The 23,394-nt window shown below is 41.6% G+C and overlaps 2 protein-coding genes across 2 annotated transcripts in view; both read right to left on the bottom strand.

Moving 5' to 3' along the window:
- LOC144958063 (uncharacterized) overlaps nucleotides 1–23,394 on the bottom strand; it is a 30,168-nt gene that overhangs the window by 4,488 nt on the left and 2,286 nt on the right. The window contains exons 2-4 of the mRNA XM_078889663.1: nucleotides 9,136–9,843; nucleotides 7,982–8,096; nucleotides 3,444–4,358 (exon numbers count right to left, since the gene is read on the bottom strand). Coding sequence (XP_078745789.1) covers nucleotides 3,496–4,358; nucleotides 7,982–8,096; nucleotides 9,136–9,813 — 1,656 coding nt within the window. The 5' untranslated portion in view covers nucleotides 9,814–9,843 and the 3' untranslated portion in view covers nucleotides 3,444–3,495. The remainder of the gene's footprint in view (nucleotides 1–3,443; nucleotides 4,359–7,981; nucleotides 8,097–9,135; nucleotides 9,844–23,394) is intronic.
- Nucleotides 18,688–19,281, bottom strand: LOC144957548 (uncharacterized). The gene has a single exon (XM_078888895.1). It carries the CDS (start codon nucleotides 19,279–19,281, stop codon nucleotides 18,688–18,690), a length of 594 nt encoding a protein of 197 aa, XP_078745021.1.

Consider the following 23,394-nt stretch of genomic DNA (forward strand, 5'->3'; position numbering starts at 1 on the left):
ATCGGTGAGAGTAAATTTGGTGTTCCTCCTCTCAATCTTTCCCTCTACTTAGACCCAATGACCTCGTTTTGGATTGCACTCACAATGATATGGGGGAAGTCGCGCAACCACGTGTCAAAACTCCCTGATTAGACAAATCTGCTTTGAAAGCTGTTTCTGGTTCATTTCTTGTTTTTTTACTAAGGAATATAGTTAGAATTTTGATAAATGGTCAGAATATGTAGTACTGTCTGATTGAAACCTGAAATCATGTCAGCTTTTATAATTGCCAAAGTTGGAGCCGTAAAGTGACCATGGGCCAACGAATGGTAGCGTTGTCCAATACAATACAGCTGGGTGCTTCAATGGAGGGCACCAAACGATATTTAGTCAGTCTTAAAATACCTTTGCATTGACCCCAGAATAAAATTCCGGATGATGCAGAGAAGAAAAAATGGCATGGCATCCTTTTAAATATCCAGTGTCACCACCTGCAAGAATAACAATGATTCTCTGTCCAGAACCCATGGGCCTTTTTCTGCTTGAATAATCAGATGTCCAATATTTTTTTGGATGTATATTTACGCCCACCCATACATCTTTGGATGATAACCATATCAAAGTTATCTATTATCCTTTTCCTGTCACGTCATTCTACACTGGTGATCTCTCTGTCGTATTTCGATAACGATCTTCTCATGGTTGATTGTGAAATTTCAAAACCATTGCCGTCATCTTTAATGGCTTATCGATAGATACACGAAGACTTCTTTTCGCAGCTTTACGAGAGTGGAACCGATAGAGATTCCGTACCATATTGTGTTGTTTAAGAGCCAAATATGTTTTTAAAACCTTTAAAGGCCCTGTGAAACGTTCATGCAAAGACAAAAAATTTGTCAAAGTTATATAACCAGTGTTTGTTAATTTGACAATATTGAGTATACAATCACTATTTCAAATGATTTAAAGCGAGAGATTTCATATCAGTCTTTGGTAATTACGACATGATATAGATAATATGCCATAAATAATAAATTCAAAATTTAATACAAACTACCTAAGTGGTATGCTTATAACACTTAAAGCGAATTATTATTATTTGGAAAGAAGTATGACGTGAACTCATAATTACTACGTCAGCACAAGATTTTTTGGATATACGATAAATTCATTCATACTTTGTGGTGCGTAACTTGTTTTCATTTTTTTATAGTGTAAAATCTCTAATTTTATGTCAGCTGTTTTAAAGTAGTTTTTTTATAGGAAGAAAACTTTTTTAATATGGCATCAATACGGTCCAAAATCTAGATTCAGTCAAGACAAATTGATTCAGAGGTTGACACAAATTTTTACAACTTTTGATAGAGGGACAGCTGAGAAAAACCAGAAAAACACACGCCATTAATAAAAAATCTGACTATAATAAGGTCACCACATCATCATTACTTTTACCACCACAGCAACGTCCATACCGTTATCAAAACTATAGTAACCACCACCACCTTTACATCATCCTCCTCCTCGTCATCATCGCTACCACCGCCACTACTAAAACCACAACCATCACATCATCATCATTACCACCACTACCACAGCTACTACATCATTATCAAAACTACAGTAACCGCAGCTACTGCCACCATCATCATTATCCTGATAGTCATCATCACTATCTACCACTACTTCATCATCACCACCTACACTACAATCACAACCACCACATCAACACCACCATCACTAAACAACAACGGAAATATTGTCATCGTCAACGAAACGAATAATAATAATAATAATAATAATAATAATAATAATAATAATAATAATAATAATAATAATAATAATAATAATAATAATAATAATAATAATGGGGGGTGAAGAGGCCGAGTGGTTAAGGCATTGCACTGTGACCCGGATTCGAGCCCCGCTTCAGGCACTTTCGTTTTTTTTTCCTTGAGCAAGATTATTAACCCCCAATTTGCTCACTTGGACAACATGGGTGATTCCTGTTGACATCGGACATCTTGTTTAATGAGTTAATCTATATTCCTTCGAGGAATGCCTAGGCGATGATATCTTATGATGTCGTGGCACAAAAGGTATAATTTTTTTATTTAAAAAAAAAAAAAAAAAATAATAATAATAATAATAATAATAATAATAATAATAATAACAATAGTAATAATAATAAATAAATAAATATAATAATAATAAAAAAATAATAATTAAAAAAAAGAAAAAAAGAAAGAAAAATTCCCGACCATCATCAATATCCCCAAAATTGTGGTCAGAATGAACAAATTATAGAAACTGATATGGGACACAACTACTGGCATTTTTTCAGAATATTTGGTATTTTTCACGCCTAGTTTGGCATTTTGCATAAAATCTTTCTGCCAACGTAATAAACGTGTCTGCTAATAACAAAAAGGCCAGGCTGTTGGTTATTGCCAGACAGGGTTTGCTGTAATGAAAAGTCCAGGTTTTTAAAAATTATTATTGCCCAACCGGTCTGACAATAATAGTTTTTCTTTATTGGCAGACATGTCTGAGAATAAGAACTTGAGATGTAGATATAGCCAGGTAGTTTGAACACTTTACTGTCCATTTTCTTTCTCTGTCTCAGTTCGCAACTTTCGCCTTTTAAATTATTTTCAAATTACTTTTAATTTTAAAAGCATCTCTCTCTGGTATTGTAACTATCAACAGGTAATCTAAACCCACTTTATTTGAGGAGAAAGACAAAATCATACCGTCATCTGCATTTTTTGCGGCCGCAAATATCAGGGCGATCCGCAAATTTTGGCAAATTTCCCAAAATTGGCAAATCGTGGCAAATTTTGGGAAAATTAGCAAATCGCGTGGCAAATTTTGGGGAAAAAAAGAAGCGAAAACAAAATAACGAAAAAAAAAGGTGCGAAACTTGAGAAATGTTGCAGCTTTGCCTGGGCCCAAACCAAGGGAAGCTACTCTCTACGGATAATGATCCTTTAAAATCTTTGTAACAACGCTATTTTGTAAATTAATAAATGTAGCCTCCTTAAATGTAATAAATTGTCTTTTATATATTTTTTTTCTGTATCGCGTGTTAATGTTTACTGAAACGCTTAGTTCTCCACGGCAAATTTTTTGGCAAATTTTGGTCTTTTTGGCAAATTTGGGGGGGGGGGGGGGGGTTTGGACAAATTTTGGCAAATTTTAGCTCCCAATTTGGCAAAAAAATACAGATGACAGAATATAGATCCAGTTAGATATTAATTAAAAAACAAAAGTGTTAAAACTCATCAAAAGTAACAACAGTCAGTTAAGGTACTGTGGTCTAAAGGAAATGCTTTGTTAACAACAACGTGAAGTCCAAACAAAATCAGGACATTTTTTAATGTCCACCAGTGGACTGAAAACACAGTTGTTTTCAGTCCACCGGAAATAAAAATATTTAAAAAGGACCAAATATTGTCGATACTTACCTTAGTCAATACTGGTGACATTGATGCTTAGCCTATTGTAGGTTAGGCATCATCATAAATGGACAGGGAGGGTTAATAGCCCATTGGGAGTTTCAAATGAAATAGCCGTAATTCCACCCAGGGCAGGATGATGAGTTCTAACGTGTGCTTGTAACTGTGAATTCTGAGTAAATGCCTTTCCACATGTCACACATTTAAATGGTTTTAATCCTTTATGAGTTCTAAAGTGTCCTTTTAAATGTGAATTCAGAGTAAATGCCTTTCCACATATCACACATTTAAATGGCTTTTCTCCTGTGTGAGTTTTGACATGTTGATGTAAATCTGCTTTCAAGATAAATGCCTCACCACAGGTTACACATTTAAATGGTTTTTCTTCTGTATGAGTTCTAACGTGTACCTGCAAATGTGATTTCCGAGTAAATGCTTTTCCACAGGTTGGACATTTAAATTGAATTTTTCCAGTATGAGTTCTAACATGTACTTGTAAATCTGAATTCTGAGTAAATGCCTTTCCACAAGTCACACAATTAAATGGATTTTCTTCTGTATGAGTTCTAACGTGTACTTGTAAATGTGAATTCCGAGTAAATGCCTTTCCATACATCATACATTTATATGGTCGTTCTCCAGTTAGGAGTCTTGAGTGATTTTGCAACTGGGAAGTTGTAGTGTTTTGAGATTTTGTATCAACTTCAGGCTCATCTATTTCACTGAAGTCAAATCTTTGGTCTGGTCTATTGTGATTTGTGGAAAGATGGTCCAAAGTTGTATCATGATTGTTCTGGAAATCAGTGCCAGGTTCTTGCCATGCCACACAACTGTCTGTAGTTTCATCCACGTCAATTTCAATTTGGATATCTTCATGAAGTCCGCCATTCAAAGACTGGTCACAGCTGTCAACATCGTTGTTATCTATAGAAATAGACAAGAGTATTCTTACCTCCACAAAACAATAACTTAGAAATCTATTAAAGTGATAAATTATCCCCAATGAAACAATTACATGTTTGTGTATTATAATTATAACTAACATAAAAGATTGATTTTTAGATATTCATACCATCTTAAGAAAGTTGGTGGACAGATTATTGACCAAAACTGGTGAGTCGGAATTCTGATTATATTCAGACGATTTACAAGTCTGAATACAGTGCACTCTGGATACATCGACGTTGCCTAAGTCGATTTTTACTTTTTACCCAAGTCAATTTTTTTTCTTGGTCCCTCCCCCTTCTTCCTATATATAACATTAGTAAAAAAAAAAAAAGCATTCCACATAAGTCGATGTCGCTTAAGTCGATGTTCTTATCACTCATGACTACAAAAAAATCACAAATAAACAAGTATTTCCATTGGTTAAAAAAGCTACCAGTAAGAATTTTCAGTGGTTAAGAATATCCGCGAACGATTGCCGCACATCGATGTGATGTAGGTGCTTTGCCTGACGTCTGTGTTCAATGTACATGAGCAGTATTGAATAACTTTAATTTCTCCATCTCAAATTTTACATTGTCGCAACTTCAAGTTCAAGATTTTTTTTTGGTTCTAATCCCAGGCCATCCTATGTAATGGCCCTCTTAATTGGTATCAATTTTATCAAGAATTCAAGTCAAGTCTACAACTACAATGGCAAACCTATCGTGGAAAAGGAAGATTCGATGCATTTGGAAAGTCTGGCATGCGACAGAAAATCATCGCATAGGAAATTGGCATACCAGCTATTTCTGTCTCCACCATTTACAAGAAGCATGACCTTGACCTAGAGGCTCCTACCCTTCCGCTTTTCGAGGAATAATTTCACTTAAGTGGTATACATTCCACATTCAAGTTCAAGGCAAAAATTCCGCTGTTCACCTTTCCAATCCAGGAAAATTAAAAAAAAAAATCTCTAGTGAAAAAAAAAAGTGAGCTATGGCTTATTTCGTCTGAATCTCCTATGGTCAATCAACACATATTTTGTGTGTCTGATTAGTCCCTTCAAAGTGTGTGCTGCTGATGTTGGATAATATTATATGTTTGGGAGGGGGACCAAAGTATTATTATTATTATGGTGACTTCAATTTGTGAGGTCAATGATCTTGGTAATATTATATGTTGGCTTCAATGGGTAATAATATTATTGAGTACGGTCAGCTTCTTTCCCTATTTATTAATTTTAGCCCTGTGTACGCGTGTGTGTGTGTGTGTATGTGTGTGTGTACTGGCACATGTGTTTGTTTGATTAGGTGTATGTGTGTGTGTGTGTGTGGGGGGGGGGGAGAGGAGGAGGGTCCTGACAAGGTTAAATCCATCCATTCAATGCTTTGCTCTCAGACGGCCAGGACCTGTGTGTTCTCTATTATTATTTGATCCCATTCCTAGTCTTTACACAATCTGTACATTTTTACACATTTTATATTTTATCATTTGAGTACTTTTGGATTGTCTATTACATTTTCTGTTGCAAAACATGTAACAGTCATAGTTAATAACAGTAAGTTGATTCCGCTTTTTTATCTCAAATTCCGATTTTTATGCATTCTGATTCCTCTTTGGGGCTATTGGGGGTAGGAGCCACTGATGACCACTACAGAGACCGCGTGACATGAAGGGCCATACTTATTCTAGATTGGTTTGCTTTGTTCAAATGCGTTTTTGCTCATTTGGTTACACTCCGGCTAAGTTGATTTTCGGTTAAGTCGATTTTTTTCTTGGTTCCCCTGGGCATCGTCTTATCCGGAGTCCACTGTAATAATATCAACAACAATAATATCAACAATACTAATGACAATCTGGAATACTCTCCAGCCTTATGGATGGAATTAAAAAAAAAATAGTCGACATATTTAGAATGCTGTACAAAGAATTCTACTGTCAGGTCATCCATCAAGGGAAACATTTCCTGCATTCCATGCCACCACTGGAGCGAGACAGGAATGTTTATTGTCACCACTTCTCTATTTAATCCTGATAGATAGGACCACAGAAAGTCACAAGTGGCCAATTGTATTGACACTACATTGGATGTCTTTGCACTATCACCAAAATTGTACAAAATAAACTAATTATGGTATCATTCATTATGCTCTGATTGTCATTGGCTGATAATTGATTGGAAGGCCTGGGAGATCTAATAAACTGGAACTAGATATAAAATTAAAATACAAAATGTACATTGGGCACAGGCCTGTAAATGGTTGGTGAAAAAATTGTCGGAACTTTTTGAACACACGAAGATAGACACAACAGGACAAAAATATGGACACAACACAGATATGACACGTCAATTGACTAGTCAAATCATGTCACTTTCCCCTACTTATTTATAACGAGGTCCTTATTTTATGGTACCAAAAAAAAAAAAAATCCCAATTATTTGAGGTCCCAGGTCTGAGTTAGTTGTAAAATGAAAGGAAGAGAACAGTTCCTACCCTTTTGAAGGATGTGTATCTAGACGTCTAGTGCTCGACACGGGAAGCTGCGTATCTTCATTCCTGTTTGTGTTAAATGTTTACGCTGATTCTTTCGTTTATTTGGATTAATTCTTATAGAAGAAGAAGAAGAAGAAGAAGAAGAAGAAGAAGAAGAAGAAGAAGAAGAAGAAGAAGAAGAAGAAGAAGAAGAAGAAGAAGAAGAAGAAGAAAAAGAAGAGGAGGTGGTGCTTTCGAAGAAGAATATATATTTCGAAGAAAAATAATTATTTCGCATTATTTTTTTTCCATCTCACATCGGGACGGAACCAATAAAATATAGAGAAAACGATATGAGAACTGGAGATATGCATGTGTGTCGGTAGCAAAATAGAGAGAAATCTTCCGGTCCAGTTTGACACACTTCTGTGTGTGCGTTATTTACTGACTAGGTGTGTGTGTGTGAAGACGACTCGCGCGAACTTCGCGACCTCTCTCTCACTGGCTGTTTTTTTGTTTGTTTGTTGCTTTAGGTCTCTTCCAACACAATTGAGGTTATATGAGAGACCGCTGAAACAAAAAAAACAAGCAATCTAACAAAAATAGTACAAATGTAAATCAAAATCATAACCTAAAGATATCATAAGTTAAATTATAAATAACCAAGAACAAACAGGCAGAAGATTTACAGAAAAAAAAATATCCCCTGTCAAAAATACAATCACAAACCAAAGAAGCAGGATAGGCTAGTAAAGAGAAGAAGAAACGACATCACTATTGGATCGTACACCCATGCGAACATCATAGGTATATGATTCAAGGGTGATGCTCCCATCCAACCACCCGCTCTCACTGGCTGTGGCACAGTAGCCAGGCTGTGAATACATCCACGTCGGAAATCCAACAATAGACGGAAGATTTACAGGCCTGGTTACAATATGGCTATTATAGTAAAGGAAAGAAGGAATGTATTGCATTGACACGACTTTGGCACTTTGATAAACTCTTCACCTCCCCCCCCCCCCCCCCCCCCTTTTTTTTCTAACTCCAAAAGAAAAGACGACAATAAACAGTTCCTTGAGAGGTCCCACATTTCAAAAGTGGACAAATATTCAGTGGTTATCATCAACCTCATCATTAAAATACCTTGTACAGTCTTTAAGACCATAGATGTGACCTCTGTCCCCAAACTACTGGAATAGACTGGCCCTTCACAAGTTGTTGTACAACTCTGGTCTCCTTTGTTGACATTACAGGGTTCCTGAAAAAGGAAGAGAATACAGAATAAAATGAAAAAATACCACGAAGCTACAGACCCTTTTCAGGTCAGCTACTTTAGTGCCAACCTGTGGCCACAGTGCACAACAATTTTTGTAAACAAAGAGGGACTGGCACTGTGACTTAACAGATATTCTTAAGTATATCACGTTATACTATTAAATTGGTCTTGAATAAAGATCAACATTTCTTTCTTTGTAAAGAATATAATATCAATTAAAATTCCCATCTGGTAGACAAGAGACATTCTTTTGTTTTTGTTTTTAAGGTTTTTATGGCGCTGACGACCCATTTAGCTCATTTCAGGCCCAGTAAAAGAAAGAAAATGGGATAGTAAAAAATCTAGATTTGCAAGTAAAGGAACCCAATAAAAAGAAATACAAAGGTGAATGGTTCAAATAGGGAACAGATGTAAATTCTAAGAGCACCTATCAATGAACTTAGTTAAAAATCACCTAAAAGTCTCATCCAGACACCAGCTATGGATCCTACTGAGAGGAATACACTTAAATGTCTACAAAATATATCCAAAACAGAAAACATAACAATTCGTAATAGAGAGATGATTTACAAGGAAAAAAAAATACTAAACATTTGATTGTTTCCCTCTCAGCTAAGGCCTCAGTATCTGTCATGTAAACAAATGGATCTTGTTGATATTTTGATGTGATCGATTCAGAAAATGTGAACTGAAATTGAGAGTGAAAAGGTTTATATCAAGGTTGGACAAACAAACAAACAAACAAACAAACAAAACAAAATATAACTGGTCAGTGTAAGGTCCATTCGTCCATGTCAAATTTTCAAAACAAGTGGGCAACATGATAGAATTGGTCACAGACTGACGAATACAGAGAGAAATGACGAAGAGCTCAATTTTTTATCAACTTTGAAATTGGTAGACTGCTGTGTTCAATATCTGTTACTTTCCAATTTGTAATCATCACCCTCATCGTCATTGTCATCATCATCATCCTCATCATTATCAGAGACCATGTGTAAAAGAAAGAATGTTCTCTCACCTGACAGTGTATCCCCAGTGGTGATGTCATAGAAGAAATCTCTGTTATTATTGTGCCGTCAGGTTTAATTTTATCACTGACATCAATGCTCTGTGAGCCTTCATCTTCTCGTTTAACATGGACATAATTAAATTGTGTAAAGGTATGGGAAGAGTTCTCTGCCTTGATGTCATCTTGAAGTAGAGCCTTTACATGAGAGAATTGTGAATAATTGGTGGAAGATTCTTCTACCTCAATGTCTACATCTTCAAGTTTAAAATTGTCTCTGAATTGTGAATAAGCGAGGAAAGACTTTTCTACCTCAATGTCTACAACTTTGATGTCTTCATCTTCAAGTTTAACATGGATACCATTTAATTGTGAATAAGGGAGGGAAGAATACTCTGCTTCATCTTTGACCTTTACATTGACTTGCATGGGCTGTTGATGAAACTCTGGTATATTTTCATCTTCTACTGATTCAAGTTTAACACCAACATCAGAAGACTGACATAAGGTTTCTGGTGATATTTTAGTCTCCATTAGATCTTCAAGGGCGCCAATAAATGATGGAATGGAATCCTCTGTCGCTACAACATCTTCCAATCCAACATTTGAATGTGATGTCTTGGAGTGTGTGAAATCTTCATGTGAAAGCCACTCACGTTTGTCGGGTTCAATTTTATAAGACCCTTCCATCTTTACTTCACTCTACAGGATGTAAGGACACTGGAAAGAAAAAAACACATGACAAGAAATGCATGAGAAAATGGAAAAGATGTCAAAGAGTGCTTGTTTTGTTGCTATGCTAGCCTGATGGTACTTTAGGTACTAACAGGTCACGTAAGCATCATGTGTCTTTCAATGACAATGGTTTCTGTTCTTTTAGTCTTGAAAAGGCTAGAGGCATCAAATCATCCATTACTATAGGCCATGTCTGGGAATAAACAAATCTCTCATAGAAAACTATGTCTATAAAAAGAAGGCAGTCCAAATTTTATTCCCCAGAAGCTTCTTTTTTTTTTTTTCACCAGGCTTGCCAGATTAATTATGAAAAATATGCCAAACAGCACATAAAAACACACCAACTTTTGGAAGAACCTAAGTGTTTGTTTTGTTTGTTTTTAGAGGTCTAACGGCACTTGCAACAGACTTGAGTCAGGAAAAGTAAGATGAAAGGCTTAGATAAAAGGAGGAACAGAAGTGGAAGAAATGTACCTCCGTATCTAGTATGAGATTTAAATCGTGGCCTTACTTGGCGAAAATGAAAATATAATAATAATAATAATAATAATAATAATAATAATAATAATAACAATAATAATAATAATAATAATAATTCAGTGGTGATCACCTAAATGCTCACTGATTGGTAAGTAGAGGAAACGGCCATTAAGGTAGAATGGGCATTTAGAAGAAAATGATCAAGAGTATGATAAATACATATAATATATGATCGTTCATATCACGCATTTCAATCGATTCAGACTGACTATTGCGCTCCACACTGGTTAATTTGTTCCATAAGCAGACCACTTTTTAACCAAATTTCCATTTCAATCAGTACAAATTGTCTGCTATGCGTCATTTATTGTCGCAGTACTGAAAAATATATGTCATTGTCTAAAGCTAGGGACCTTCTCATTCACATTCCCAGTCATTGGGGATAATGTGTTTTAAATGCCTTATCTAAGGTCATATCACAAGGGCCAGTTTCCCGATGATTGTAACCCACTCAGCCATTGACTACACTCAACATCTGAATCTGAATCTTCCTTTACTGTCATGAAGTATTTGACATGAACAATAGCATTAATGTGAAAGTTCAGCAGTGATCTAGAAGCTCTGTAAATAAATTGTAATAAAGTAGGTGCAGATGTAACTTCCCTCGGTAATTTGTTCCAATCTGGGATGGTTCTAGGGCAAAATGAGAATTTTCTGATTCTGAGGTCTCTGGTGGATGTCAGGGGGATGATACGTAGGAAGTTATGGATGTTTGTGTCGGTGTTTGGGAATCAGGATTTGAAATCGCAACCAGGTTGTTCTTTATCTTATACATCATGGAGGAAACTCAGGGTTCTATTTGATTTTTTCGTGATGTTGTTGATGTGCTCGTCCTATTTTAGTCTTATTTTATTGTTATTTCTAAACATCAAGAAGAAGAAGAAGAAGAAGAAGAAGAAGAAGAAGAAGAAGAAGAAGAAGAAGAAGAAGAAGAAGAAGAAGAAGAAGAAGAAGAAGAAGAAGAAGAAGAAGAAGAAGAAATACAGTGCAACCCCTGAATAAACGACATTGTCCAGGACCGGAAAATAATATCGTTATTCCGGGGTTTTCAAGATGGCGGAAAAAGGGGGCGTGTTGAGAACCATGAATACCTAACAGTGCAATGTGTGGTCCAGTGCCTGAGAGAAGACAAGTCCAAAAACGTTGGAATGAGTATTTCTCCTGTTTACAAATGGTATAGGTGCTATGAATTTGGCTAAAACACTTGCACCATAGCCATCCTGAAAAATAATGGACTAACACACATAGCTATGTGTAACCTTGAACGTTTATAGTATGGTTAATAGTTTAGTGGGAATTACTCATAATCATGGATGGCAAAAAACAATAACAAATACCTGAGTGATGTCAACTTCGTTCTATTTATACCCATTTCGATTTCACTTTCAAATGCGTATTGTCTTTGTTTTGATCATAAGCAGTACTTGAACGCCATTTAACAAAATTAAGAATAAAGCAAGAAAATCAATTCCCAATATAAAAAATTCCCACAAGAATATAGATGCACACATCTAGTTTTGATTTTAATTAAAATGAACTCAATACGATACTGCTGGCATATATTTGAATACCTCGATTCTTTTTAAAGTGCATCAAAATTTACAAGCACTTAAAAATTAGTAGACCTAAATCTTGCGATATTAAAAAAACAAACCAACAAAACACATGCCCCCCCCCCCCCCAAAAAAAACCAAAAAAAAACAAACTAAACAAAAAAAAACTAGGTATTAATCACAGTAACATCAAATGTGGACTGATGTCTAGCCGAACAACTGATCTTTCAAATGAAAATAATAAAATGGAAGAGGTTCTTACTGCTTCCCATTTTTCAAATGAAAATAATAAAGTGAGAAAGAGGCTGTTACTGCTTTCCCGGCTATTCCAATGTATTATGTATAAGACCATAAATATCTTTAATTGCCCCCATTGGACACGGCATTGCCTGATATCAGCTAACCTCAACTGACCTCAGACAGGTAGCTATCATGGTCTGTTAATCGACCTCTGAGAGTACCATCCACTGATCAACTTCTTTTGCTGTGAGCAAGCGTAGATTCCACACAGTGTAGTAAATACACGCTCTGATTGGTCGGTAACAAAGCGATCTCACTGGGAGGGGGGAAAGAGTTTTTAACTGTTTAAGAGTACGAGATGATGATGGTCGGGTATCAAACATCGGTTTCAACTGCAGTTTGTTGTTATAATTATGTCGCTAAACAGGGGTTTTACTGAAATGTATGTCGTTATTTGGGGGTTTTTATTACTAACAATATAGCAAAAAAACATCGGGACCAGAGGTCAATGTCTCTACCCAGGGGTTGTCGTTATTCAGGGGTGTCGTTATCCAGAGGTTGAACTGTAATAATAATAAGGATAATAATAATAATGATGACGATTGACGAACCGGTTCCACTGTGCAAACATTCGTAGTTGCCTACTTTTATCCTAAGGCCCTCTGGATAGTGCCGCTCATCATTCTTTATGAATCTATTTGCATAGGCTACAGTGCTGCCAGCCGTTGCTTTTACCCATGTTTCACCTCTTCCTTTCCTTAGCTTGAGAACTTTCAGGAATTCATCTAATGTCTTAAAACTTCTTCCAACATACAAATCAAGATAAGAACTCGCAGGTTCATGCGTCTGAGTAGACATTGTTAAAATGATAGACAATGAAAAAAAACTAGCTCTACAAGACAAAGGACAAGGAATGATATTGAAAGAAAAGGATGTTGGAAGAAGACAAAGTCAAGACTGCGAGGTGGGAGAGGGGGAGAGAGAGAGAGAAAGAGAGAGAGAGAGAGAGAGAGAGAGAGAGAGAGAGAGAGAGAGAGAGAGAGAGAGAGAGAGAGAGAGAGAGAGAGAGAGAGAGGGGCCTGAAGTCAGCCATGCTGGATGGATTTTTCGTTACAGTTACTTGGCAACATTTTATTTCATTTAAAAGGTAATTGAAAGACGAAATTAATGATACCAAAATATCTGCAATATCCCCCCCCCCCCCCCAATCACAACTCTCTTATATTTATATGGGCAAGTTGGGTCGCCATTTGCCCCCTCGTGGATCTTTACCTTGCAGTTGGTGAGGGGGCTTGAGGCACACGGGAGGGCAAAGGTGTAAATCCCGGTCGACCGTCACGAGACCATCCCGGGTATCGAGCCAACGAGCCACATGAGCTGCTCGCCCCGGTGTGTGACTAAATTTGATCCAAACCAGGTGCCCGAATAGCAGCCCTATCCCGGGCGCCACACTATTGTCCTTATGTCGAGTCCCAATCAGTCCCGTCAATGGCGAAGCGGTCTGCCGCCTAGCCAAATAATACCGCGTTCGTGTCGCCAGGGTCGTCGGCACGTCCGAGAAAAAAGCAAACGTCCCATGCATCAATCGATTCGCGGCCTGCCGATCGGAAAATGCGACGGCGGGGATGGCGAGCTGACGCGTATATTGTCCCTGAACGTCGAGAGCCAGAGTATGGCAAAAAATGAGCTTTTATCAAAGCTATTGGCCGTTCACTGCGTAGATATCCTCCTTTTACAGGAGACCCACCTTTATTCAGGCGCGCAATCTTCCCGATTCCAGATCCCAGGCTATACGGTGGTCCAACGCGAGGACACTTCGAGGCTCAAAGGAGGGGTTAGCGTTTACGCTAAAGAGCCATCGAAGGTAAGGGTCATTGAGAGCGTAACGGACAGCAATGGGGTGAACCGAATTTCCGTGGAAGTAGGCGGACTGTGTTTGCATAATATTTACAAACCACCTAGAGCGACTTGGACTACACCACCGGTACCGGTGGTCAGCCATCCTTCCATCTGTCTGGGAGACTTTAATAGCCACCATCACGAATGGGGCTACCGAGACTGCAACGAGGCAGGAAGACAACTCCGCTCATGGATGGACTGTAATGATCTACACCTAGTGTACGATCCTACAGCCAAGGGTACCTTCCGGGGTACCCGCCATAAGAAGGAGTATACTCCAGACCTCACCCTCGTAACGAAAGGCGCGAACGGTGAACCGTTGCAGGTGAAGCGGACAGTCCTCGGGGACTTTCCGCATAGCCAGCACAGGCCGGTTCTTGTCACAGCTGGGGTGACAATACCGAGGGTGCAGTCTCTCCCACTTTGCAGATGGAATTTCAGGAAGGCTGACTGGGAGGAATTCAGTTCCTATATCGAGCAGGTCTGCCCTGCCATTCCTCCCAAGTCCAAGAATATAACCAGATTTAGTAGGCTACTGGTTAAGAGCGCTCAACGCTCTATTCCACGGGGCAAACGGAAATTCTACACCCCTTGCTGGACAGCAGAGTCAGAAGAGCTGTACCGAGAGTACCAGCAGACCCAGTCCCAGGACACAGCCGATAGACTACTCCAGTCTCTGGCAGAGGGAAGGAAGCAACGGTGGCAGGAGACCGTGGAAAGTCTCGACTTTACACACTCCAGCCGCCACGCTTGGCGTTTGATAAAGAAATTGGACCCAGATCGGAATTTCGCGAAGGCTGCACCGGAATGCGAGGCAGACACAATTGCCAAGAATATTAAGAACCGTAGCAAGCGGGTCCCTAATCAGGCTTTTGAGCGCGGTGTCCGCAAGGCGTACCGTACGATTTTGGACTCGCTACCTGCGGAGGAGTCGGACTGGACGGCCCCGTTCAGTCCCCGAGAAGTGGGTGCAGCCATTAGCGAAGTGAAGAACGGCAAAGCAGCTGGGATAGATGGTGTATATCCCGATATGGTGACGCATCTGGGCCCCAGGGCACGGGCCTGGCTAGCAGAGGCAATGTCTGACATCCTTGCAAACGGAAAGCTTCCACAAGTGTGGAAGCATGCGAAGATAGTTGCCATCCTGAAGCCAGGGAAGCCGGCGAAGGAGGCAGACAGTTACAGACCCATATCGCTGCTGAGCTGTCTTTACAAACTGTTGGAGCGTGTTCTATTAAACCGATGGGGGCCGGTCCTAGACGCTGCCCTGCCACCTGAGCAGGCAGGCTTCAGGGAAGGGAGGTGCACCACGGAGCAGGTCATTGCCCTTACAGAGCATATTGAGCACGGGTTCGAGAGAAAACAGCAAACAGGTGCTGTGTTTATAGACCATCAGCGGCGTACGATACGGTCTGGTGCGATGGGTTAATGCTCAAACTTGCAAAAATCATAAGGTGCAAAAAGACCTTGAAGTTGTTCTCTTCGATCTTAGGGGAAAGGCAATTCCACGTCGCGCTGGGAGACGTCACGAGCAAAGTTAGGAAATTGAAGAATGGGGTCCCTCAGGGGTCGGTACTTGCGCCAATGTTGTTTAACGTTTACATTAGCGATATGCCGAACACTTCCTCCCTGAGGCTGGGATACGCAGACGACTGGGCACTCGTTACTCAGAGTAAAGTGTGGACCCGTCTCGAGAGCGTACTCAGCGAGGACGTCACCAGACTCAAATCCTACTTTGACAAGTGGTACCTGAAGATGAACACTTCAAAAACCGTGGCCACTGCATTTCACTTATGCAGTGGCTGGCACACCCGTAAACTGAATGTCCTAGTCGGGGACCAGCCAATCCCATATGAGCCGCGTCCAAAATACCTAGGGGTGACGCTGGATCGCAGTCTTACCTATCGGGTTCATCTCGAAGGGGTTGCCCGGAAGATAGAGAAGCGGAATAGTCTTCTGAGGAAGCTGGCGGGATCGACTTGGGGCGCTAGCCAAGCGCTCCTGAGAACATCCGCCCTGGCACTATGCTATTCCACCGCGGAGTATTGCGCTCCAGTGTGGGGTAGAAGCAGAAACGTTGAGAAGGTGGATGTAAAACTTCGCAAGTTGATGCACATAGTGTCGGGAACGCTAGCAACAACCCCTAGAGAATGGGGCCCGGTGATGGCAGCGATCCAGCCCCCCGATGTCCGGAGGGAGACCATTACGGGAAACTGGCTGAGTAAGATCAAAGAGAGAGGGAATGGGGATACCCCTCTCATGCGCATAATGAACGGTGCCCCCGTTTCGAGCCGAAATAAGTCCCGGCAACCCTTGTACGCAGAATCCCTGACTACGGACAGAGCTGCACATACGAGATGGAAGTCGGTTTGGACGAATTCAATCCCTCGTGGGGGCGGGGACCTACACTCCTCTAAGCTTGGTGAGAAGTTGCCAGGCTTTGATACCAGTAAGAGGAGACACTGGGTAGCTGCGAATCGGCTTCGGTCGAGGAGCTGCCTAACGGCCGGTGCGTTACATCAGTGGGGTCTAACTTCCTGTCCTTTATGTCCACGCTGTGGGCAAGAACCCGAAACGGCAGAGCATCTAGTCGAAAGGTGTGTTGTGACGATGCTACCAGGCGGGTTCGCGACGGTGCACGAATGCGGACCGGACTTTGCTGATTGGGTCGATCGTCATAACATAATAGTGTGAACCATAAGAAGCTGCCATTTGTTGACTCCCACTAGGAAGAAGACGATGGAGGTGGATTGGACACACGCTTAGAAAGAATGACTCAACTATAACAAAGAAAATATTGGACTGGAACCCTCAGGGCAGAAGATCAAGGGGAAGGTCACGAGGAACATGGAGAAGAATTAAAGAGGCTGATATACAGAGAAGTGGTAAGACCTGGAATGAGATAAAAAAAGTTGGCTCAAGATAGAGAAGTGTAGTAACTACCGTGATTGCCAGAACTCGGTATTCTGGCTGTAGGACTCCATGGCTAGGATGGGTCCAGATGGCCGGTGAATCACGGAATTACTAAGTTAAAACTAGATATTAAATAGATAAAGTTAAAGTATAAAAATATAGCTTACCCTGAATCTAGGCGTATGGTATGGAGTATGGAAGGAAGGAGTGTCAGAAGGTTTTACGTCTGTTGTATAGGCATAGGGCTAAGTGAATGTAGAGAGTGAAGTGTCCAGAAGTAAGTGTCGTCTAAGAGTGTGGAAAGTGCGTCGTCTGTTGTATCGAAGTGTATAGCTTGAAGTGTAGGAGTAAGTGTGTAGTAAGTAAGTGTAAGTGTATCGAGAGGTCCACTCGGCTTTATATTATATGAGCCGGGTCAGCTCGGGACGAGGCAGAGCGGAAGTAGGAATGACCATTGCCAAGGTCACTAGCCGTACGATTGTTTACGGCTAGAGATCCCTACACTGCTCCCCCCTCAAAAAGGGCAGGGTGGCTGGATGTGGGATACTCATCTGCACCTTTCTGGAGCTCTCGGTATTACAGTGAACTCAAGGAGAGGAGCCCTTACCTAGGGCGTAGCAACAAAAAAAGGGGGGGGTAAAATAAAATGAGGAAGGCCCTTTTCCTAGGGCCGAATAAAAAATAAAGAAGGCCCTTACCTAGGGCTGAAATAAAAGGAAAGTCCTTTCCTGGGGCTGGGGCAAAAATAAATCTATTTACACGGTTGCTCGCCCTAGCACCTAGCTGTCTAAGACAGAGCTGTGGAGGGACAGCTCCATCGAGGGCTCTCTCTCCTTCATTCTTTTATTCTCCTCCCGGAGACGGGTGACCTCAGCCGCCTCGGTCCGGAGGGAGGTCAGCTCCTGCCTGGCCCTCTTAAGCTGATTCCGCAGGCTGCGGAAGTCCCCCCGGCGGCGGCGAGATCTGTCTCGGCAGTCGGCTTGCTCTTGGCCCTCCTTCCTATGCCTGCTGGGAGGCCGATCGCGGCTCTGTCGGGCCGGGGTACTCGTTCTGTAGGCCCGACGGGGCGAGCGGGACCGTCTCCTGCGGTCACGGGGCCTCCGTTCCTGGTTAGAGTTTGTGCGGCTATGTGGTCTAGTGGTATGACACTCGCTTTCGGATCGGAAGGTCCTGGGTTCGAGCCTCGCTCAGCGCATAGTTGAGTCCTTGGAAAAGACTCTTTACTCACATTCTCTCACTGTACTCAGGTGTAAAATGAGTACCTGGCCGTTAACAGCGTTGTCTTTGTCCGAAAAATTGTAATATTGCCTAACAGGTGTCATGTCTCGTCCTACATGTTAAATGTTGCTGTTGACCAGGGACCCCTTGTAAAGCGCATTGAGCACGTTAAGTGGATATTGCGCTATATAAATGCTCATTTAAAAAAATTTTTTTTTTAGAGTTAGAGGCGACGGGGGAGGTCCGGGATCTTCTCCCAAGTCTCGAGGTGATTGGAGGTGTCCTTGAGCGTCTAGTGGAATTTCTCCAGGGTTGCCTGCGATTCCGAATCGCGTGCTCCGGGTTACGCCCCGGAGGAGAGCGCCTGCCGGCCGCTCTCTGCATTTCTTCTCGGAATCGCAAGAAATCTCGGAAGAGGGTCACATCCCGTGAGAAAGAGGTCATCTGCGGAGATTAAAGAAAAAGATTAGTGAGAACAGGATGGGCAAATGAAAGTGTTCAGTTGCCTCGCTTGGTTCCTCGTCAGGTTGACACACCTGCCGTGGAACCAGTCGAAACACCTGTCACACACAACCATGAGGTCTCCACCGTCTGGCTTTCCACAAGTACAGTAAGTAATTTCCTGGCCAGAATCGATGGCCTCCCTTTCCTTTCGGAACCAGGCTGGGATAATCCGGTCCCAACATGGCTTCAGGTGGTCATGGTTGACTGTCTTAATCTCCGAGTTCCTATATTTGACAACGTATGTGGCGGGGGTCAGGACCGTGGAGATGATGGCTAGTCCAGTCCATACAGGTTTCAGCTTACTGGACTTTCCTTTTACATTCGATTTATCCAGGTAATAAACCGCCTGTCCCCTCTTGAAGGAATGGACGTGGGCTTTGATGTCGTAGTCCCTCTTCGTCCTCTTGAGCTCAGTTCGGAGGGTGGTTCTCGCAGTCTCATGGGCTATCTTTAGCCCCTGCTGTAGAGAGTTGACATATTCTTCAGGAGACTGTGGGTTTGTACGTTTCCCTGGTATAACCAATTCCACCGGTGTGCTCAATTCCCTTCCTAACATCAATTTGTTAAAGGCATAGGTATGACAAGGAGGTTTCGTGGGCCTTCGTCTCTTCTGTATAAGGCTCCATCGATCAGGAAGAACAGGTTGTGGTGCACCCAGTAGAACTTTTCTTCCTGGCCGGACAACATCAAGTCCGACATTTCTGGGTCTGCTCCTAATTTCAACCATAATAGCAGGTGGGTCATGTGATGATCATCCGACTGCAGCTTCCTGACATCCTCCATGTCAATGTTGTCAAGGCCGACTTGTGTCGAGTCGTATTGTCTTACGACTTGTATTTTGTGTCCACCCTCATTTGTAATATTCAACCCATTGACAATTGTGTCAGGGGACCTGAGGGGGACAGCACAGTTCATTCCTGACGTCATCCGGGTAGAGTTGTTCAATCCTCTGATCTGTCGCACTTTGCGTCCACCCCCATTTATGATATTCGACCCAGTGACAAATGTGTCAGGGGACCCGAGGGGGATAGTGCAGTTCCTTCCTGACGTCATTTGGGCAGTGTCGTCCAATCTTCTGAGCTATGTCCTACGTCCGCCCTCGTTTATAATATCCAACCCAGTGACAATTGTGTCAGGGGACCCGAGGGGGACGACGTAGTCTACTTCTGATTCAAAGGTTCCCCATCTGTCCTGTGTTCGGGCGCAATATGCGCATCCGCCACAAGGCAATTCTGATAACGCCTTGTGAGGACGGTAGTGTTGGCAAGTGTCCGTCGTGGGAGGTCGAGATAAGGTATCAGCATTCATGTGCAGTGAACCAGAGCGGTAAACTATCCTCATGTTGTATTGACTGAGTTCTTCTATCCATCGGGCCAGTTGGCCCTCAATCCTCTTGAAGTTCATGAGCCAAGTAAGGCAGTGATGATCCGTTTGTACAGTGAATTCGCTGCCTAAGAGGTAGTGACGGAAGGGATTGGTAAAGCGCACAATTGCAAGTAGCTCCTTCCTGGTAGTGCAATAGCGCCGCTGAAGGGGAGTCAGGGTGAAGCTCCCATATGCAATCACCTTCTCTTCCTCTTCTTGGATCTGAATCAACTCGGCTCCGATGGCGAAATCTGAAGCATCAGTATCGAGGATGAAGTGACCTGTCGTAGTGGGAATGGCCAAGATCGGTGGGGAAGTAAGGCGTAGCTTGATCTCCTCAAAGGCTGCCTGCTGCTCATCACCCCAGTGAAAATTTTCTTTCTCGAAGTCGTGTGAGGGGTTCTGATATTCCGGCAAAATCCTTTACGAAGAAGCGGTGGTAATTAGCTAAGCCCAAAAACTTCTCTATTTCCTTAATGGACGTAGGTGCTGGCCGATCCCGTACAGTGGCAATTGATTCCTCTGTCATAGACAACTGGTTTCTTCCTACCAAGAAATTTAGTTTCTTTCCTGAAGAGCTCACATTTCCTGGGTTTGAGCTTCAGCCGGAAGGCACGAAATCTGGAGAAGACTTCCCTCAAGTTGTTGAAGTGGTCCTGGAAGGACTTCCCCAGTACACAGATGTCGTCCAAGTAGGCCAAGACAGAGTTTCAGTGTAAGTCCTTCAAGACGAGGTCCATTACTCTGCTGTAGGTGTTTCCAGAATTGCAGAGTCCAAATGGCAGCTTGTTGAATTCGAATAGGCCCCTCCTCGTCCTGAACGCAGCCTAGATGGTGGGGCTTCTTTACATTACTCTGGTGCTGGGTTCGAATCCCCACTGTCTCCTAGTGCCAAGGCTTCCTTATTTCTTATATCAACAGTGGTCGTCAGCATCGAAAGGGTCCTTGGGTTCTGGAGCATCAGTGAAGTTATTTTCCATTTTGGGCACCGTGAGTGTAAGATAATTATTGGTTTCCTGAGGCTGTAGAGACTTCATAAACTTAACGATGTTCTTGTTACTACGGAAGTCTTTCTTGGTCATCTATACTCTCCTGATAGGGCAGGACGAACTGTCTGGCAGTCTGCCCAGAGACAATAATTCATGGGCTGCTCAAAAGAGCAGTAGTCCATTAGAATTTATTCACCATGATGATATTCACTGACACGATTACCCTAATCTTCTGAGAATAGACTATGGGAAACAGTGTTAGTAACAAAGAAGCAAATCATAGTGTAACCTCAAGGAACTTCTAAGCCATTTAAGCGATAAATATAAGCTAAAAGCACAAAAAATCAAGCGAGCTGAAAGCCAAGCAATAAAATAGCACAAGCATGAAGCCAAAAACAATATAAATAGGCCAAGCTCATGCCAAAGCAAGCAAATGTAAAAATATAATATATGAAGCCTTTGTATATAATAGAGTAAAGATCACAGAGGAATTCAATGATAATAACAATCTTTACATCTTCACAACAAAACAATTGCTCCAGGTCGCAGTCATGGCCATGTCCTGCACCAACACTTCACTGACCCATTGTGCGCGACCTGAGCATAAACATCACAATATGTATCACGTGATTCACTGAGAATTAGGTCCTCCAAGTCGAACCTTGGTCGCAACAGATAATGCACCAACATCTCTCTGCGCAGACCACCAAGCTCGAGTGACCATCAAACTCAGTGAATCCAAACTATCATCAGATGGTTGCTTCCGAGTGGTCATCTCTACAGCTGCAGCCATGGTCAGGACAAGCTCCGACATGTCACTGCACCATGCTGCCCAATCACAGTGGCCACACGAAAGCAAACCTAGACAACTAACACTATCTATTGGTTGGTCTGTCACTCGAGGCCACAGCATGGTCAGGTCATGCTACAACATCTCGCTGCACCATGCTCTCTGACCTGAGTGACCTCCAACCAATAAAACCACAAAGCAATTATCAATAATAACATGGGGTTGTTTATTGCAGGATAGTCGCTCCCTAGGCCGCAGCCATGGTCGGATCATGCTCCGACATCTCACCGCACCATGCTGCCCGGCCCGAGCGACCATCAAACAACAAATCAAAATGAAGAAAATTAATGTACAAGTAATTATGTATGGTCTATTGAAAGATCGGCCACTCCCCAAGGCCGCAGCCATGGTCGAATCATGCTCAAACATCTCACCGCACCATGCTGCCTGGCCCGAGTGACCATCAAACAATAAATCAAAATTTAAATGCTCAAAGAACTATCAAATCAAAAACAATGACAAGCAACATGCAAATAATTATGTGCAGTCTATTGAAAGATAGGCCACTCCTCAAGGCTGCAGCCATGGTCGGATCATGCTCCAACATCTCACCGCACCATGCTGCCTGGCCCGAGTAGCCATCAAACAATAAATCAAAATTATACAAATACTAAATAAAAAATTAGGTATGGTCTATTGAAAGATAGGCCACTCCTCAAGGCTGCAGCCATGGTCGGATCATGCTCCAACATCTCACCGCACCATGCTGCCTGGCCTGAGTAGCCATCAAACAATAAATCAAAATTATACAAATACTAAATAAAAAATTAGGTGTCGGATCATGCTCCAACATCTCACCGCACCATGCTGCCTGGCCCGAGTGATCATCAAACAACAAATCAAGGAAAAAAAAAACAGACTTTAAAAAAATAAAAATGAACCACACAAACCACCAAGGTTTCCTCTCAGGAGAGGAAGGTGTGTGAAAGAAAAATAATAACAACTGAAGATATATAATAAAATCAACAGAAAGAGTAACCACAATCACAATGTAGCACTGGGCAAACAAAATCAAGTCAAGGACAAATCAAAATAACAAGAATTCAACTAATCACAGTCATAAGCAATAAACAAAGTCAAGTCAAGGACAAAGCAAATCACAAGAATTCAACTGTCACAGTCATAGGCAATAATCAAAGTCAAGCTAAGGACAAATCAAATCACAAGAATTCACAATAAATCACCAAAGATAAAAACTAATCACAATTATAGGCAATAACAAAACAAAAAAAAAATATTTCCAATAAAAAGAATAAAAAAGAAACCAAATGTAAAAAAAAAATCATGAAACATGACACCGTCCACAAGGTCACCAGACAGGTGTGACCTTGGAGTCAAGGACAAGGACCACCTTGACACGATCAAATAAATTTCACGAACTGAAATTACCTACAACTGAAAGAAAAGGGAAGGGGGCGTGGTCATACATATCACAGAATTCATTCAAGATTGAATATAAGAATCA

Source organism: Berghia stephanieae, chromosome 12 (assembly GCF_034508935.2).
Source record: "Berghia stephanieae isolate SIO BIC M18660-M18661 chromosome 12, UCSD_Bste_1.3, whole genome shotgun sequence".
Taxonomy (NCBI): domain Eukaryota; kingdom Metazoa; phylum Mollusca; class Gastropoda; order Nudibranchia; family Aeolidiidae; genus Berghia; species Berghia stephanieae.

Bases quoted from the DNA above. Each gene is read 5' to 3' on its own strand.
- LOC144957548 (XM_078888895.1), bottom strand. From the start codon at position 19,281: ATGTTAGGAAGGGAATTGAGCACACCGGTGGAATTGGTTATACCAGGG.